The 19,415-nt window shown below is 47.5% G+C and overlaps 1 protein-coding gene and 2 non-coding genes across 3 annotated transcripts in view; 2 read left to right on the forward strand and 1 right to left on the reverse strand.

Moving 5' to 3' along the window:
• Positions 1-19,415, reverse strand: part of Vac14 (VAC14 component of PIKFYVE complex) — a 109,825-nt gene that overhangs the window by 79,940 nt on the left and 10,470 nt on the right. Inside the window, exons 2-9 of the mRNA XM_040736960.1 lie at positions 16,283-16,433; positions 15,819-15,986; positions 14,609-14,671; positions 13,732-13,839; positions 12,963-13,072; positions 12,637-12,743; positions 11,610-11,744; positions 11,031-11,183 (exon numbers count right to left, since the gene is read on the reverse strand). Of these exons, the coding sequence (XP_040592894.1) occupies positions 11,031-11,183; positions 11,610-11,744; positions 12,637-12,743; positions 12,963-13,072; positions 13,732-13,839; positions 14,609-14,671; positions 15,819-15,986; positions 16,283-16,433 (995 nt within the window). The remainder of the gene's footprint in view (positions 1-11,030; positions 11,184-11,609; positions 11,745-12,636; positions 12,744-12,962; positions 13,073-13,731; positions 13,840-14,608; positions 14,672-15,818; positions 15,987-16,282; positions 16,434-19,415) is intronic.
• Trnag-gcc lies at positions 17,335-17,405 on the forward strand. Its single transcript has one exon. It is a non-coding gene; the product is annotated as a tRNA-Gly (tRNA).
• Trnag-gcc lies at positions 17,986-18,056 on the forward strand. The gene has a single exon. It is a non-coding gene; the product is annotated as a tRNA-Gly (tRNA).

Below are 19,415 nucleotides of genomic sequence, written 5' to 3' on the forward strand. Positions count from 1 at the left end.
TCTAGGAGGCCTGCTCTTTCTTCTGTTGGGAAATGGAGGAATGGATCTGGGGAAGAGGGGAGGTGGGGGGTAGGGAAGCTTAGAGGAAGGTAAACTGGTCAGGATATAATGTATGAGAGAGAAAAAGAAGAAGTTGAAAACTGATTAGGTGTGGGGGTCCTCTTTCCCTCTGGGCCTGTGGGCCACCAGATCAAGAGGGGAAAGAGGCAGATGGGGCAACAGAAAGCTCTGGTGGTCCACGAGCACAAAAAGAGACAACCCTCTAGGAGACAGCTCTCAGTGAATCAGCTTGATTTCATTCCAGAGTATAAGGAATATAGAGGATTGGGGAGTCTGGGGGCAAACCCAAATATGCATTAAATGGCATACTCCTATCACAAGGCTTAGTATGTAGCAATAGGGTCCTATAGCAGAGCTCCTAGTGCAAGTCTTCTCAATAGGGATCTGTGCCAAGGGTCAAGCTAAAGATGAATCAGGTTTTAGAGACAGCTTTAGATAAGGTCAGTCCTCCAGGTCCAGGGCCATCCTCCAGACGAGGGCAGGAAGTTCTGCTAGAGGGAGGGAGCTCCATTTTGCCAAGCTTATTGCAAGGCTGTGGGAGAGCTGCAACTTCTGCCCAGTCAGCAATGTCTTCCAACAGTTAAAAAGGTGCTGGGAGAAAGCATTTACAATGAATTTCACTGTCAAAATTAACATTCAACATAGGAAACCGCCCCTTCACATCAAGAGGAAAAAGCCAGGCTGGGATGTAGCTCAGTGGTAGAGCATCTGCCTAACATGAATGAGGCCATGGGCTGGGTTCTGTTGCATGCCCACGTGTACACACACACACACACACACACACACACACACACACACACACACATCATAAACGTATGCAAGAAGAGAAACATACAAATCCCTAACAGAGCAGTTTTTCCATTTACGTAACAAATGCTTACATAGCTGTTTGGATGCCTGAGGAATAATTTTAAACAGCCAACAGATGTTAGCTCATTTATTGTGACAAGCCTATAGTGTCAGGACTGCCATTACGCTCATCATGGAGGTGAAGAAAGCAAGGCAAGGTCAGATAGGGTCACACAGCTGTACACCGGTGTGTGTGTGTGTGTGTGTGTGTGTGTGTGTGTGTGTGTGTGTGTGTTCAGACCCTGTGTGGTTGTGAGCACTCTGAGGAGAGGAAGCTGTGTGGCTGGGAAGGGTAGGAACAGGAGGACTGCGGAGTGGAAAGTTTGAATTTAAGATGACTGATATTCCCATGGGAGGCTCTGGGGGCTAAGGCTTCTCCATGCTGGAAGTGCATATGCAGCCACTGGCCTCCTTAAGGGCCAGTTCAGCATTATGTGCTCACACAGAAAGTGCCCTATTCTACAGGTCCCTTGCACATGCTAGGCAAGTGTTCTATGACTAAAGCCACATCTCCAGTTCCCTTCTTGCCTTAGCTGGAATTCCTCTGTAAGGAAGAGCTGTCCCTTCTTTGTCATTCATTCATTCAGTTACTAATGTCAAACATTATGGAGTCATGGATATTGATTCTGCAAGGTTTTATTTGCTTGATTTTACTTTTAAAAGACAAGGTCTCATGTAGCCCAGGCTGGCCTGAAACTGAAATATAAGAGAGGGTCACCCTGCAGTCAATTGCCTGCCTCCATAGAACAAGCACAAGGATTACAGGTGCAGCATCACCCCAGCTGTCTGTTACCATGGGGACTACCATTGTTCCTATTGTTCAAATGTTACCAATTTCAACTTCTTAAAAGTTTTAAAGTTTACAAATAAAGTATTTTCTGAAAATTACAAATCAAGTCTTTGGCTTATTCCAGAAATAGCCTACGGTCGCTCTTCCTCCCTGGTAAAGGGGATCTTTATTTCTATGTTTAATAAGAGGCCCACACTGCCACCTGTCTTCTCTAGTCGCAGAAGCAGAGGAGGGCAGGCTGTGGCAGCAGGCCAGGTCTGTTGTGGAGCTTGCCTGGCCTATACCATGGTTCCCAGGGCCTGGAGGCAGATGAGAAGCACAGTGAGGATGGGAAGGACAAACTGAACCAAGAGCCAGGATCCATACCCTGAAGGCCACCCTCCTCATCTTACAGGAACCACACATTCGTAGATTAAATGTTAGGGAGTACCAATCACATATCTCAGATTCCCTCAGGGGCATCTCTACTTCCACTTAGCCATCTCTCTGGCTGGGTTTGATCCCTAGCAACACACACACACACACACACAGAGAGCTTGATAGGAAAAATGTTGCCCTCCTGCAACCCCAGCACTTAAGAGGCTGACACAGGAGAATGCAGAGTTGAACACCAGCTTGGGTGACACAGCAAGAATCTGAAGGATCCGTCTCAAGAAGACAGACAGAAGGGACAGAAGGATAGATGCAAATAGAAGCCTACCTGGAGGCAAACTCTACTGGATTGTCTGTTGCAGGTCAGCTTTGCCAGTGAAGCTATGACCAGTTCCTTACTAGGGAAGTGGTTTGTGGGGAAAATAGGACATTTGTTTAATCTCCAGTCTCTTCCCCAATATAATTTTTTTTGCATATGTATGTATGTGTGGTGTGTGGCTGTATGTGAGTTCACATGTGTGGACAACCTTGGGTGTGCATACGAGAAGCCAGAGGCTGATGTCAGGTGCCTTTCTTTTCATCTTCTGTACCTAGGCAGGTCTTCAGCAAGTTGGAGCTGGCTGATTAAACAAGTCTAGCCAGTCAGTTGCTTTGGGGATCCTGTTTCTATCTCCTTAGAACTGAGGTGTGCCACCATGTTCCCTTGGCTTTTACATAAGTCTACCTCTAGACCTCATGCTTCACCGACTGAGTCATCTTTCTAGCTCTGATCCAGTTTCAGGGGAGGAGAGAAGACAGATGGTAATATAACAGACATCCAGTCAAGTGTACTGTATGTAATTTGCTCTTGACTCAAAGTGGAAAACAAAACAGCAACCTGCCCCTACCCAAATCGCAAATCCATGGGGAAATATGAGCCCTATCTGGATACTGGATCGCATTAGGGATTTTTTTCTTTGCTGAGGTTTGCTGAGGTATAATGACCAGATGGTGACAACTTTTATAAAATGAGCTTTTGTATTTTCCTACAAAATGAGCTTTTATCTTTAAGAAGCACGTATCTCCAGAGGGGAGTAGATGGGGAGGAAGGACTGAGAGATCAGCCAGAGGTAAGTGTTCAAGCCGAGGTGGACAGGATGCCTTCTGCTACCCCGCTCCATTCACTTACTGTTCAGTCATTTCCCCAGGCTCTTCACAAACTCCTTTAGTTCTCCTCACCACTATATATAAGGCTTTATTGTCACCATTAGACAAATGGGGTCACCGAGGCACAGAGAGGTTAAGTACCAGTTCTAAGTCACAGCAGGTCAGAGGTAAGCATAGGGAGTAGATCCCTAGATTCTATACTCAAACCACTTGAGTCAGCCTCTCCCATTGAGTTTTAATGACAAAGGAGGATGGGCCCATATGCCAGGTATGCAGGTGGCTTTTAGAGACAGGGAAAGGCAGGAAATGGATCCTTCTTGAGAGGATGCAGAAGGGACATAGCCTCTGGCCTGTATTAGACTGATGATTTCCAGCACTAGTGGTGGTGGAGACAGACATGCTCTATTTTCTCTAGCGCAGCACCACTCATCCACACAGCCCCAGCTAAGCAAGAGTTGAGGCAAGAGAACTTTAGGAGTCCTGTTGTTTCAGGCCAGAATGTATGGTGCAGCAAGAACCTATCTCAAAAACAAAATTCAACCCCCAAATAATCTAACAAGCAAGAGTAAAACAAAACCAAGGAAGAAAAATCCTTGCTCTCAACTCCCGTCAGCCCGTGCCACATTTCTCTGCCCTCCATTTTCATATAAGTCATCAGAAGAATTTTGATTCTTAGTGCACCTCCTTCTCCCTTCCGTCTCAGAACCTGCTCTCACCAATCTCGTCCTACGATGCTGATGCCGTCACACTGTGAAGACCAGCGCCCCCTCCCCCATCTTTTTCGGCTTATGCAGCTCTCCACAGTTGCTACCCTGTGGCCTTCACTTTTTCCTTCTTCCTATCTCTGGTGGCTCCTTTACCTTGCTCCGTCCTACAGGATGGTGTGCTCAGGCCCACGGTAGTCCCCTCTCTCTAATGCCCAAGCCCTTGGCATTCTCCCTCAGTGTATTAGCTACTTTGCTTGCCAAGATTACACAAATATACAAATTACAAAATACTTGGCAGAAGTAACCTAAGATTGCATGGATCTAGGTTAGTTTCTGGGGACTTCAGTTGTGGAGAAGGCATGGAGGCCAGAGTGCCTCAGTCTGCCTTCACATGAACTGTGAGTGGCTGGTCACTGCGGCGGTTAACAAGGAAGAGACCCTAAGTGTAGCTAGGCTAAGTGTAGTTAAGACTCTCACAGGTCTACCTCCCAAATGACTCATCTCCACCTGGCAGGCTCCACCTTCTAAAGGTTTTATAACCTGCCCAAATAGTACCACAAGCTGGGAACCAATTATTCAAAACATTATGCTGTGGGAGGCATTTTGGGTTCAAGCCATGTGTGTAAAATTCAGTCTCATAGATCCAGATAGCTATATACCAATGGTCCCTCCCTAGCTGACCGCCAGGGGAGTGCGGATCACCTAGTTATGGTCATGCTTCTGTCTAAGAGGCATAACAATCCAGTACATTCTACATTTCCTCATCTTCTGAAAATCTCACTGTTGCTGGGCGTTGGTGGCTCACGCCTTTAATCCCAGCACTCAGGAGGTAGAGGCAGGCAGATCTCTGTGAGTTCAAGGCCAGCCTGGTCTACAGAATGAGTTCCAGGACAGCCTCCAAAACAACACAGAAAAACCCTGTCTCAAAAAACCAAAACAACAACAAAAAAAAAGAAAAAGAAAAAAAACCCAAAACCCTCACCGTCCCTCCACACTCAGTGAACAGTGACACTTCATGCTTCCAGTCACCTGACTCCTTTCCCTGGTTCTACATGTGGACCCTATCTGTGAGCATCTCTTTTCTCTGTGATAGCCACTCCCTCTGAAGGGCTGATACTGCCTAGACTGTGTCACTGCACTGTGGTGCCTCTACTTCTTGGAGGTTTCTGACATGGTGGCTGTAATTCTGCCACGGGTCCCTGTGCTCAAACCTATAGTGATCCTTATGGGATCCAGAGGAAATGCTGCTGTGCAAAAGACCCTGCTCTTCTGGGGTCGTGCTCTGGCATTTTTCCCCTCCACTGGAAACATTTCCCTCCCTCATGCAGTATTTACTCAGATGTCACACTGTCATCGAGGCCTTCTGGAAGGACCTTGTTTAAAATTATGCCTCCCTCCTGGACTATGGAGCTTTCTCTTTCTGTGAAGTTTTCTATAACATTTATCATCTAAAAAGAACATTCATAGAAATAAACCTTAGTACATATCTATTAATTCGTTCCTAAGGCTAAACTACTAAACACTTCAGCTCATGTGATATATGCTGTCAAACACCTGCTAGGTTATTTAACCTCTTCCCTGTTTGCCTCCTATGAAGGCAGGGTGTCTGGTGCAAGTCTCATCCTCATCCTCAGCCTCAAGGCTTCCTTCGTGATCCCAGGTCCCAGGATACAAGCTCCTCCTTCTGGTTTCTCTCACAGGAAAAGCCCTATTTATCCTTGGAGGCCTGCATCATGTTGGTGGGATTAGAAACTGGCACTCAGCAGCAAAATTGGTATCAAAAGCCTTAAAAGTTTATGAATTTATCCTTAGAAAATAATTGCAGAAGTCTGTAAGATTTTTGTGCATGAAATTTCTTTTTAGCAAGGATTATAGGATTAAGATGGAATTAGAAGCAGCTAAGTGATTTATGATAGATTGGTTAAATAGATTAGAGCATTATCTGTCTGATGTAATGATACAAGGTCAGTACATTAATAGGGAAGCAAAGCTTAACAAATAAGGAGATTATAAACTGCATTCCCAAAGACAAAAGACATATTTGAATCACCTGTCCAGAGGCCAGTTGTATTAATATACCTAATTATACAATGCTGGCTAAAAGGGAAAGTCACTATATGTTGTGGTTTTTAAAAAACTGTAGCAGAAACAGTCCTAATATCTATGCACACAGTAAAAGAATTCACCCCAACATCTACTTATACCATGGAATATTGTTTATTCATAAAAAGAAGTTTAGTACTTATACATGCTAAAACATGGGGGACCTTGAAAATATGATGCAAAGTAAAAGAAGCCAGATCTAATCAGATACACAGTGCATAGCTTCTGTATATGAATGCTCTCAACAGGTAAACTCAACACTGGAGGTGGCGCAGGGCTGGGGAGGGAGGAGCTTCTCACTGGGGGATGCGGAAATGTAGTATTGATGGTTGTTCTACTCTGTGAAGATACTAAAATGACTAAGTTGTACTCTTTAAAATAATGTCAAATAAAAAGTAAATTAATTCAGATTAGTGATGATTAACCTGGAAAAATATTCGTGGTGGAAAAAAAAAACCTCGAGCTGTAAATCACCCTATTTCTCATGATTCCATCTTTTTGGGTGTGTGTGAAAACAAAATTAAAAATACACAAGTGTTATATACATACATTAAAACAAAACACCAGAACCAAGTTGTTGTCAGTGGTGACTCCTGGATGGTACTACCTACAGTAAGTGCTGTCCTTCTAACATCTCTTCAGGAAGCACAGATTCCCTTGATAATCAGAATTTTATAAACAAACATGTTGTTTCAAGACCTCTGGGAAGCTGTGCCTGCCTGTTGCCTGTGTTCCCTCCCCTGGGCCTAGGTACAGTCTCTCGCAACCCAACCCTGGTGTCACTGTAATCCCCACTCTGTAGCTGTCCTTACAGGCAGATCTGTGTCTGATTTACCTGTATTTGCAGGGCCCATAGACAGTACTGACAAATCCAGCTTTGCAAACAGGTGGATTTTACTACACACAGACCGGGGCTGCCTCAAGCTCTCTACTGGAGAGTCTCTGTACAGCTCCCCTCATTTAGAACCCAACGAGGAGAAACAACACAGCACAAGCCCCAGCGGAAGCTCTTGCTATGGGAACACATAACCATGCTTTGACTTACACTGCTTCTGGGGACTTAACTACTCATGCTGTAAAAGTGGTATTCATGCAACAATTGTGTGTTGTGCTCTCAGTACAGAGTTTACAAAACTACACAGAGAACACCCCTGGCAGGCTTTGTGATGAATGGCTTTGGCCAACTATATGCTGATGTAGTGTTCTAAATGTGTTCAAATGCATTTTGACTCAAAATATTTTCGGTCATTGGGTTTATGGGTCGCAACCTTATTTAGTCAAGGAGCACCCAATTTAAAATAATACTACAGCACCTGCTGTGAAGAGAATTTGTCGCATAATCAACAATCTATTTCGAAACTCACAGCCACCATACGGGTTAGGTGACAAAGGTTACCCCACTCAACAAATAAGGAAACTAAGTGTTGGAAAGGCTAAGCAGCAAAGCCAAGTGTGGAAGCTAGGGAGGCTGAGACCGAAGAAAGGTCAAGTAGTTGTTGAAGGACGAAACAACTTGGAAGAGGGCTGAGCCAGGACTTCTGGGCAGGTTTTTTTTTGTTTTGTTTTGTTTTCAAGACAGGGTTTCTCTATGGCTTTGGAGGCTGTCCTGGAACTAGCTCTTGTAGACCAGGCTGGTCTCGAACTCACAGAGATCCGCATGCCTCTGCATCCCGAGTGCTGGGATTAAAGGCGAGCACCACCCAGCGGGCAGGTTGTTTAAATGCCAGAATCAGTGCTGTGTGTTATGGTTGAGGTTCCACCCAAAACCCTCCCCTATCTCTCTCCAAACCCTGTTGCATCTCAGAAAGTCTGACTCCTCCCCCAGAGATGTTCAAGACCACTTCTACAGAGTATTTAAACTGCCTCCCAGAAAACAGACTCGTGGCTTTTCCGGTCGCCCTTTCCCATCTCCTCTCTGGGGGGCTGGGAGGACATCCGGGAGCCTTGTATCCATTAAATGTGGGCTTTTTCTAATTCGGTTTGATTTGGTCTGATTTGGATTGCTGCATTGGTGGAGAGGCTTATTGGGTATAGAAACTTTTCACTGTGATGCCCAAGACAACTAGGGAATTTTTTAGGGAGTAGTGTGGGGTTAGGTCAGGCATATTGAGTACTGCAAGGACTCTCAGTCATGGAAAGGACTCTGCACTGAATAGCCCATCAATGACAGGGCTGACGGGGAAGCTGCGGGTGGTCAGGACTTGGGGCAGAGGGTACAGAGGAGGCTCTGTGCTTTGGGAGGGTTGGGTCTGTGCATGCCTGTTTGACATGCACACATACAAAGGGGCCAGCCTGAAGGTGCACCATGAGGAGCATGCTGCTGTGGGACACATGTGGGGCATGCTGCAACACAAGCTGAGCACGCACGAGAGGCAAAAAGAGGAAGACCAGGCAGGAGATGCCAGGACGCCTTGTGGTTCTGGCCAGAATGGTAGGAGTAGACCCTGAATGAGAAAGGATGGGACAAGCTTGCCCACTGCCTGGTTGGATCATCTGTCTAGTGGTTTGCTAGGACTCTGTCTTGGACATCCTGGAAAAGATGGATTAGTTATAACCTGAGCAAGGCTGAGAATAATTACACAGCTGTCAAGTGAGATATTCCTGTTTCTAGAAACCACTGTAAAGTGCGCTGTTCATCTCTTACAGTGCTGTTTATGAGGTAATAAAATCAGGTCAAGCTGCTGATATGTACCCTGGTTTAGGGCAATGTTCTCTTGAGCAGACAGCTACTTGAAAAAGTCTTTGAAGAACTAGTTAAAAAGATAAAGACTTTGCATTGGCCAGGAATCAAACCTGGGCCTCCCACATGGCAGGAGAGAATCCTAACACTGAACCACCAATGTATCAGCTCACAGAGCACTTTTTAGCTGCTGCCATGACCCACAGAGTGGATCAGCTCCTCTCCAGGGAGCTCTGGGGCCACAGAAGCTGACAGGGAGGGGCTCAGCTGCCAACTCCTTATACATAGTAACTGAAATACAATTCACACCACAGAATTTTGCTTAACAAACTTTGCCATTTTAAAGTATATAATTGGGTCAGGCGGTGGTGGTGCACATGCCTTTAATCCCAGCATTTGGCAGGCAGATCTCTGTGAGTTTGAGACCAGCCTGGTCTACAAGAGCTAGTTCCAGGACAGGCTCCAAAAGCTACACAGAGAAACCCTGTCTGGAAAAAAAGTATATAATTGGGTGGTTCTAAAGACAATCACAAAGGTGTATAGTCATTACCCTATTTAATTCTAGAATATTTCCATCATCTCCCAGAGAAACCAGGATCTGTCCCAAGCAGTCCCAGGACCTTTTCCCCCCTCAGTCCAATCAACCACTATTCTATGTGTTTACTGGGTTCATAGACCCTAACTTTCATGTCAAGCTGAAGCTAAAAGCAAGCCAAGCAAGAACAAGGAAGAGAAAGTTATCTAACACACTGTCACGTCTGCTGCGCGGCCTGTGTCCGAGAACGTGCGGAGGGTGTCAGGGATTGACAACACAGAGACTCGTTCAACGATATAAAGAAAACTTTAAACAGGCTCCAAAAAGGTTCAAGAAAACCTCCTAAGAAAAGCTCCCACCAGAGAAGCTTCTGCTCTCTCCTCTACCCTGGCTGGTTCTGCTCTGACACCAGAGGTGGATGTGTGTGGGTTTTTGAAGGTGCGGTTAGTCTTTGGACAAGGTCGAGGACAGGGCGGTTTCCGTGGGAAGGACTTTTCCAGGAACTTATTGTATCGTTTTTTAGTAAACATGTTTTTACTAAACATTGTCTACAGCTGCCTACTCCCAGGCAGAAGGGGAAGTGAGTCTCTGCTCAAGGTCTGGTGTTCCCACAACACACATCATTTTAATTATGTGTACGTTAAAAATGTAAAAGACATGCCCCAAATTTGACATTGCTCATCTTCGGTGCAGGCAATCCTGCTGCTTTGTAACTTTCCCCTACTGTACAAATATTCTAAAATGAGAATTATAAAACAAGAAAAGCAAAACAAAAAGCTCACACACCAGCACAAATTCACAAATTATTACTGTGACTTCTAGCTTCTAGAAAGAGAGCTTTTCCTGTGAAAGGTCTTTACTAACTTCCCTAAATTTCCTCTTTCCAGGAGTTTTCCAAAAGTGCTCAAGCTGTTGCACTGGCCACAGTCGAACCCCAGCCTCCCTTGTGGCAGGTGAGCACTCTACCAGTGCTCCAGCTGTGCGCTGCTCTGCTTCCAGATGTTTTACTGCCCTGGTGATGGCACAGCTGAAACCTGATACCCAAACTCAGGCACTCCACCAGCCAAACCCGCAGAAGGAGGTGCTGGGACCCCGAGCACCTGCGGTTCCATCAAGGAGGCAGCAAGCACCTACTATGACTATGGTGGTTCTTTTGGCTCCAACTGTAGGTTTCAGATCCTGCTCTGTCACCCTTAGACATCTGCACAGGGTTCGCATCCATTTATTTTCTGATTCACTGAATAGGAGGATGTCCCTCCAAAGATAGTCAGAGACACTGATGACAAAGGTCCAGGAGGGCAAACTCCATCTCCAATCAGCATAAACAATGGTTTTATTTTACAAGTAAACAAGGAAACACGTAATGAAAGCTTTTGAAAGGACTGTTTAAAGGCACTGACTTGTGCAGTAGAACTCTCCAGTACTTAATAAACCAGCATTTTTCTGACCCATCCTCCCCGAGAATGGCTAGGGCAGGGAGGGCCAGATGCTGAAAATCAAATGAGCTGCACAGCTTGGGGCTCCTGTCATATTCCCAACAATGATTTGGTGGCTGAAGCCAGGAGGAGACCAAGAGCAATATGTAATGGTCTTTGAGGCGGCAAGGGTGAAGAGAGAGCATGAGCTCTGGGGGCAGATGAGGACCTGCAGGGTGGGGCTAACAAAGTACCTGCTTCACTAGGCAGGCACTAAAACCAGTCACCATCTGTAAACGACACTACAAGTTTAGTCCCAGGACCTCTGTTTCCCCAGCAGCAGAAGTGAGGACTCTGACATTAGGGTACTCACCATTAGCTGTCCCTTCCTGCTTTGGCAAGGAGTCCTCAGGGTTGGGTTCTGTCTGCCTCTGTGCTACTGGCTTTGGCTCATCTGGTTCGTCATCCTCAGGAGTGACCAGCTTCATCAGGCTCTGGTTACACACATTGGCCACCTCCTTGATGCCTGTCTACTGATGTAAGGGACTCCCCTGTGCAAACACCCCCTGAAGCCCGAGGCCACCAGTTTTCCCGGTCATGGGTTCAGTCCTCCCTGAGTCCTGCTCTTGCCACAGGCACCCTTGTGAGATACTCCTCTTCTCACAGGCGATCCCTCTTCCACTGGGATCTTTCCCACCCAACATACTGCAGAATGAGCTCAGAGGGGTGGAAACTTGGTACATGGGATTGCTGTCTCATATCTGGAAGTAAGCAGGTGAGGACTGGGGACAGCCAGCATTAGTCTTGTGTCCCTTGCTTTTCTAAGCCACACTCAGCTCCGTCTCCTGCTCCCTAGATGCTAGACCATTTGAAAGAGTAAAGGAGCCTAAGGGAGTCCCATCCCACTCAGGGTCCCTCCACTTGATAGTCTCCTCTCCAGAGTGAAGGATACTTTTCTTGCGGTCATCATAGGCCAAGCAGGGCAGGACAGCAGTCAGGATCCCAGAGGAGTAGGGCAGCATTACCCGGCCCGCCAGCTGGATGAACTCCCGCATCCAGCACATAGCTGTCAGTTGAATCAGGTCATCTGGAAGGGGATTGATGGCTTCTAGAGGGGCTGGCACATGCATTGGAGAGTTCCTTCCCATCTACCAGGCTAGGCCTGGAGGTTGATGAATCAGGGGTTTGACTGTTTCTAGCTATGTGAATATGATACTTCCTGGGCTCTCTGCCTTCTAAAGGTTAGTCAAGGTAGGTTAAGAGAGAGCAATAATCTTCTGTTGTACAGCAATGATGCTCTACCCTTCCTGGAACCACGCCCCATTGCAATATGACTTGTGTTTCATTTCTAACTGGAATTCATTTTCCTATCCTTAGATCCAGAAAACTGGCTTTTCTGGTCAACAGCATGTAGTTATGGTGATGGTATCTCTGGTTTAATCATAGGGGGTCAAGAAACCTATGTCCTATCTCTCTTGGAACCCTGCTGATACCATCCAGCCCCATCACCCCATGCCAGTCAAGGGCCAGATGTATGAGACCAACCCAGACCACCTAGCTCCAACTGACCTTACAACTGGCTTTGGGGGCATGATTAGGTTCAGCCTGGCCATGGGAGCAAAACTACCCAGCTGACCTGTAGGTTAATGGCCAGTAACAAGCAGCTGTTTCTGTGACTGTTTCACTGTGGTTTGATAACCAACAGATGCTGAGAGAAAGGCAATTCTGACCTCGAAGCATCCTACCTTTACTTAAGGCAAAGCATGTCTACAAGATCTTCTGAGCAGGTAAATGGCATTAGCCAAAGAGAAGCCAGATCTCTTCCTTACCCACACCCATCATCCTACTGCGTCCAGGTCCAGAGTCATAGACAGTGCCTCTCCCACCTGGGCTCCCTTTTGCCACATACTGAAGCTTGCATATGACAGACAGTGGCTTCTGAGGAGACATTAGTGACTACAGGGTCTCCAAACACTCACCTGTGGTCTGGCAGTGGATCACCAGGATGTTGGCCATCTCAGCAAACTTCACACTGGAGGGGTTCTTCTTAATTTCTTTCAAGAATTCTCCAAGAACCACCTCGCACCTACCAATGAGAAAAGGAGAATGCGCTAGCATGTCAGCCCATTTCTGCTTGTCAGGAGGACACTGAGCAGAGAAGGGAAGATGAGCTCTCCACTCCTCCATGGGGAAGGATATAGGAATAAGTAAAGGGTGTGTCCTGGTCACCAGAACATGGAGTTGTATGAGACCATGGGCACCAACAGGGATTCTATTGAGTGGCAGCTGCCTGGTCCCCACTCACATTTTCCGAATCTCTTTGCCATTGTCACCCAGGATCTGGAAGAGCCCATCCAGGATCTCCGGCAGGTAATCCAGCAGGTTAATGTCCGGAACCGACACCAGAACCAGGATCTGACAGAGGGGGGTGGTGAGAGGGAGAGCTGGGAGACCTGGCCTAGGTACAGAGCCTTGTCTCCTACTCTCTTCCTCTGGGACCAGCAGTGAAAGGGACTGGGGGCCTGTGTCATGCCCTGCAGGAATCTATGGTGGGTGGTGCTGCTCAATGTGCAAGGAAAAGGGAGTTTGACTCCCAAGATGATTTGGATGTTGGGGGAGAGGGGATGACGGGGAAGGCTGGGTGAAGCTAGGAGGTTAGCAATGGTGGAGCTGCTGGATGCAGCACTATGAGCTTCAGAGATCTGGGCATTTTCTAGGATGAGAATCTCATCCCTTCCGGGGGCAAACAGGACGGGCAGTAAAGACAACATTGGACAAAGTGCTTTTGCTGCTTTGTTTTTTGAGACAGGGTCTCACTATGTGGTCCTAACTGGCCTGGAAATGCTTTACAGATCAGGCTGGCCTTGAACTCAGAGATCTGCCTGTTTCTTACTCTTAAGCGCTGGGATTAAAGGCATGTGCCACCATGCCCAGGCCACAGTGTTTTTGGTGATGAGGTGTTTGAAGGTTATTAGGTGATATACAAGCTGAAGGAAACACTTGTGTGTCAGAGCTCATGTGACTCTACCAGAGACTCCTGTAGCTGCAAGAATGTATCAAGGACTGGACCTTACCCATGAGATGATGAACTGCCGGGCATACTGATTGTTGGAGTAAATTCTCTCCCGCAAAAGGGGTATGAAGCCCACCAAGTCAAACTTGTTGCTCTCTGTCACAATGTCCTGTGGATCAAAGGAGTGGGGTCTATGAAGAGCCAGAGCTGGGCTTGCTGTGCTGCTGGCCCTGGGCTGACTTGAGGGTCAGGGACCCATGGCAGAGCCAGAGCCAGGGAGGAGAGGTCTTGGAGAATTGGCACTGCCACAGGCTCAAAGCCAAACAAAACGATGATGGTGAGCAGAAAAAAGTCAAGAGACCAAATGAATGGCAAAACCCTATGCTGAAGTCTGGGGCAAAGCCCAGCATCCTGTCATGGGAGGCTGGGGTAAAAGTACAACTCCATTGCTCTGGGTGGGGCGTTAAAGCAGAAGATTCTGGGCTGGAGAGATGGATCAGCAGTTAAGAACACTGGCTGCTATTCTTGAGAACCTAGGTTTAATTCTCAGCACCCACATGGCAGCTTATAACCAGTTGTAACTCTAGTTCCAGGGGAAATGACACCCTCATTATTTCTGCAGTGATCAGTCACACAGGTATATAGACAGACATGCAGCCAAAGCATCTATACACATAAAATAATAAAATAGATCCAACCAACCCCCCCCGGCAAAACCAGAAGATTTTCATTTAGGGGGGTGGCACAATTCTGTATTTTGACTGTGGTAGTGACATGGCTCTATATAATTCTCATGGGAACTGCATACCAAGCAGTAAGCTTTAATATATATGTATATATAAATTAAATGAGGAAGAAAATCTTGAATGCCAGAACTTCTACTCTACATAGACAGAGGAATAAATTCTGAAAATAAAAGAGAGATAAAGTAGAAATACCTTTAAAAGTCGGTCTAGGAGTTCAGATCCACTTTTCACATTGGGGTCTGGGTCAGCAGCCAACTACGAGACACGAAAATAGAGAAACAGGCAATGTTCAGTCATAGTGGAATGGAAGGCAGGGACTAAAGCAAACCAACAGGCAAGGCCACGGTGCAGATTAGAACACCAAGTGGTGTTTTCCCCAGTACCTGACCCTGAGAAAGGCAGGGGAAGTTACAGTAGACTTTCCATTTGTTCAGGGATAGCCCTGCTTCCTCCCTGCAATCTCTGCTGGGATCTCAGGCCAGCTGAACTGGGCCAGGTAGTTGTTTCCATTGGCTGCTCTCAGGGCATCCCATCTTAAAAGATTGGTTCTTTCACGGGGCACTGAGGCAGCAGTGAGGGTGGCATTTAGATGCTCTTCACTTTGCAGGAGTTACAGCACGGCTGGGAAGACAACTCCTCCAGGCTGAGGGGAGGCAACCCTACCAGGCTGAGAGGCATGAAGGAGAGCAACAGGGACCCTAAGCTCTATGGTGGATTAGTCTTTAGCACACCAGGGAGGCTGCAACCACAGTCTGCACTGTGGAGTCACCATTATCATCTTTGTCTGGGAGGTTAGTGCTTCTCAAACTACCAGCTTTTCTGTTAATGTGTACGTCTGGGAGGTTAGTGCTTCTCAAACTACCAGCTTTTCTGTTAATGTGTACGGCAGGCTGATACTTTTACAGAGTGCAATGAAGATGGACAGAAACATCAAGAAAAAGTCGATGAAAAATTGGATTCAGACAGTATTTGTCCCTTATGAGTATCTGCTTCACATGCGTCTGGCAGTGTGTCCCAAGCTCTCTAGAAAGTCAAGTCAGCTGGGTGGAAGACTCTGGGTGGCCACAGGATACCCCAGAGGAGTTCTGGTGAGGATCCAGTGAGGGTGGATTACCAAAATCCAGAGGCCTTGAAGCAGACCAGTGACTCACTGCAATGAACATTTGCCAGTCAAGCTAAGGGACAAAGGGTTACTGTATGTTTTCTGTTGTTCTTGTTTTTGTCTGCTTGTTTACATTGTTTTGATTTCTTTCCTGGGGGATGAATAGGACGGCACAGCAGGGATGGGGAGTATGGGGGATGAACAGAATTGGGGCACACGATGTGAAACTCCCAAAGATTCAATAAAGACTTAAGAATAAAGTTAGCTGGGTGGGCTGTTCTTAGCTTACTCAGAAGTTACCTTACTCAGCCCGTCAAACAGCACGTTGAAGTGTGGCAGCACGGCACCTCGGGCCACTTTGACGATGTTGTAGAGGGCCTCGCAGGCGTAGTAGCGCAGCCTGCTGTCTGCATCATTAAAGCAGGTCAGCACCGGCTCGATCAGCTCCTTCAGGTACAGCCCTGAGTCCTGTAATGAGCAGCAGGAGGACCAGTCAGAAGGGCTAGGCACCTGGCTTTGTAGCCGGCAGTGGCAACAGACGGTCTGGTGCCTCGGAGGGCTGCACTAAAACATTCATTAAGCCAGCCTCCCAGAAGTGAGACCACACTACAGAGACATGGCTGCAAGGCCACAAAGCCATGTGTGGGAGAGTCTTGATAAAACACAAGTTTGCAATGGCCCTTCTGGGGCTTGGGTGCGAAAATGTCTGGATTTCAATCAGAATGAAGCTATTCCTGGTGTTTGTCCCTCAGGAGGAAACATACCTTGCCCAGGGCTATAGAGCAGGCTGCCAGGCCGATGAGACCCCCTTTCCGGCTGTGGGGGTGCTGGGACAGGGCAAACTCCTGAGACAGGGTCTGGATCACATGTTTGATTTGCATGGTGTTGTTCTGGGCCACGAAGTCCCGCACCAGCCTGGAGAGAGAGGAGGGAGGGGTTATGGTGCCGCCTGGGCTCTAAAGAGATGACCTTACAAGAGAGGGCTGGTGTCAGCTGTAGGCAGGCCCTCTCAGCTCTGCTGCTGGCTGGGTCATAACTGTCGGCCTACCCAGGGTTTCAGTTTCCTTCTGCATATAATGCAATGAGGAACAGTGGGACTAGCTCACTTCTAGGCATCTGAGAGGATGTAAATTAATGTCTTACCAGGAATCAAAAATGCAACTTTTAAAAAGCTATTACCTATCTTTATCAAACACTTGCTCAGCTTCGCACACACACATTCAAGGAGTTCTTTGCATCTGTGCAGCTTCATCTGGCTCCAGCCCAGGGGCAACATCCACACACAAACAGAAACTTGTTGCAAAATGGAGGAGTGGTGCTACCACAGAAGCAGACCATGTTGTCTAGGTCCAGGAGGCTTACAGAGTGGTTCCATTTGAGACATTATTTAAAAAACACTAACAGGCATTTCCTAGGTAAAGAAAGCCAGGTGTATTAGTTCATTTTGCCTCTTAAAAAGAAATGCCAGAGTCAGATCACTTATAAAGAGAAGAGGTTTATTTAGCTCACAGGTTAGGAGATTCATGGGCACAGTGCATGCTCATGGTAAAGGAAGGCTCATGTATGGAAAGAAAGTATGTCATTATGGGGGCTGAGGTTACAGATGGCTCAAGGGCTTTCAGGTGGGAGTTGTCGGATCACAGGCTCTGACTTCAGAAGCAACAATGTGTAAGAAGGTTGGGAAAGAATAGATGCACTAAGCCTGTCTCCCAAACAGGACAAACCAGTCAGGTGAAGCCTGGTGTTTCATCAGTGGGTCTGAGTTTTGGAAAGAGCCCCAAGAAGAGCTCTTTAGACACCACACAAAACAGTCACAGCATTGGTGGTTCAGTGGTAGAATTCTCGCCTGCCACGCGGGAGGCCCGGGTTCGATTCCCGGCCAATGCAGAGCTGCTCTTTTATTCTTTTGTTCTTTTCTGGTCAGTTTCCTCTTAGAGATCCTGCCAAGGCTCCTCAACCACAGAAGGCACAAAGCAGACCAAATGTCTGTGACTGAGACTACAGACTCTGCTCAGTTCATGGAGAGCTGCTGGACTCTTTAACAAGGAAGACTGGCTGTAGGAGTCTGAGTCCCTCACTTCACCTGAGAGGGACTCCACAGCAGTGTCCTTGGTCTGGGCCAGGCGCCAGCAGGCAGCAGTGTGAAAGCTGACAGTGGCACAACGGTTCAACAGGACCCTCGCCCAGAGGGGAGGCTCGCCCAGAGTCTCACGTGGTCTGCCGCTGACTGAGGAGGAGGGAGTGGAGCTCTCCTTCCGGTCTCAAGGCCCCAAGGCAAATCTACTTCACATAAACCCCAAACCCACACCCATCCTTTGCTCCCTCCCGTGGAGCTAGCTGCTCTCCTTGCAGCTGTGCCGATGTGGCAGTGTTAGGAACTGGGCTCATAGCCTGTGACTCAACATAAACACAAGGAAGCCCAGGAATGGGGTTAAAGGGAGATGCCACACAGCTGCTCACAGCTGGAGCATTGGTGGTTCAGTGGTAGAATTCTCGCCTGCCACGCGGGAGGCCCGGGTTCGATTCCCGGCCAATGCAGTAGCAGCTTTTTTTTTTTTTTTTAATTCTAAGAGATGAAAGTGAATACTTCACACTGCCTCATGAGTATTAAGTATAGTTATAAATTTGCAAATGACTTGTTCTTGGCTTGATTTTTAAATGTTCTTGATGGAAACCCTTTTCTAAATCCCACAAGCACCCTGAACCAGCATCCTTATTGAAGACTCAAGAACATGGGCTACACCACAGCCACTGTGAGTAACTTTGCCCAGAAGCTGAGTTCTGCTTTTGCCTGGCACAAGCCACAGCAGCACCTTGAATGTGAGGACGCAGTGAGGACATCCTCCAGGTTCAAGCCAGGACCCAAGAGGAGAGCTAGTCTCCCTGCCACATTCATCCCTGTGATTAGCTCCTCTCCTGCCTCTTACAGATTCCTGGACATTCATGTAGCAGTGGGGAGCATTCCTCCTAGAAGACAGTCCTGCATGGATGCATTCCCTGGCTTTGAAGGATGCTACGCTGGGGTGGGTGGAGAAAACACGAGAGTCCTCCAGGATGATAGTGCAAAGCCAACAAGAACAGGGAACAGTGAGGTGAGGAAGGCAAGAACGCCGGTGTCTCTGCAGGAGAACTGTGCTGTGGGCTAACCAGGTAGGCAAGGGAGAGTTCTGAAGCATGCTGGCTGAGAGCTGGCTCCAAGTCACAGTGCAAGACCCTCAAGACTTGGCAAAGCAACCTGCATCTCCCTCTGGTGGCCACAAGGAGCCATGGAAATTGGCCAGTAGGGATGGATGGGAACCTGAGTTGCAGTTGTGGGCACTAGGAATCTGAAAGGCAGTAAGGAAGCTCTGAAGACAGCATAGGCTCCCAGCGGAACTTTCTGGTAAAAGGGGTGGGGTGGGGGGAGGGAACGTGGCCTTGGTGTCAGAGCCACAGCTTTCAATAACAACAGGGTGTTTTAAAGGAGAAGATGGAAAGTGGGGGCAACTCATGAACTCCGTTAAACTTTCTTCTGTTGGACACCAGCTGGGAGGCTTACTGTGTGTGTATGTTTCCCAGGAGGGAAACTTTTCTAGCACTTTCTCATCAATATTAGCAGCTCAGACAGCACAAGGGCTATCCTAGGGCCAGTCTTGTTCCACAATCAAGCCCACCCTCAGCAATCAACAGGTCACACGAGCTCTCTAGTCTGCCCACTCCCCAGCATCTCCTTCCACTCCACTAGCCCCAGCTTCCTAGGGGCCAGCTCCCCTAACATTCAGGTCCGCCCTCCTCATATACCCAGCCTTTGAGAGCCTCCTCTGCTTCCTGCCCTTTCATGGTCAACCAGCTAAGGTGCTGGTCCCAGTGACCTCACTCCTTCTCTGCACCCAGAAGCACTTAGTGCTCAGAAGCATA

This window comes from Mesocricetus auratus, unplaced genomic scaffold, assembly GCF_017639785.1.
Source record: "Mesocricetus auratus isolate SY011 unplaced genomic scaffold, BCM_Maur_2.0 Super-Scaffold_6723, whole genome shotgun sequence".
Classification (NCBI taxonomy): Eukaryota; Metazoa; Chordata; class Mammalia; order Rodentia; family Cricetidae; genus Mesocricetus; species Mesocricetus auratus.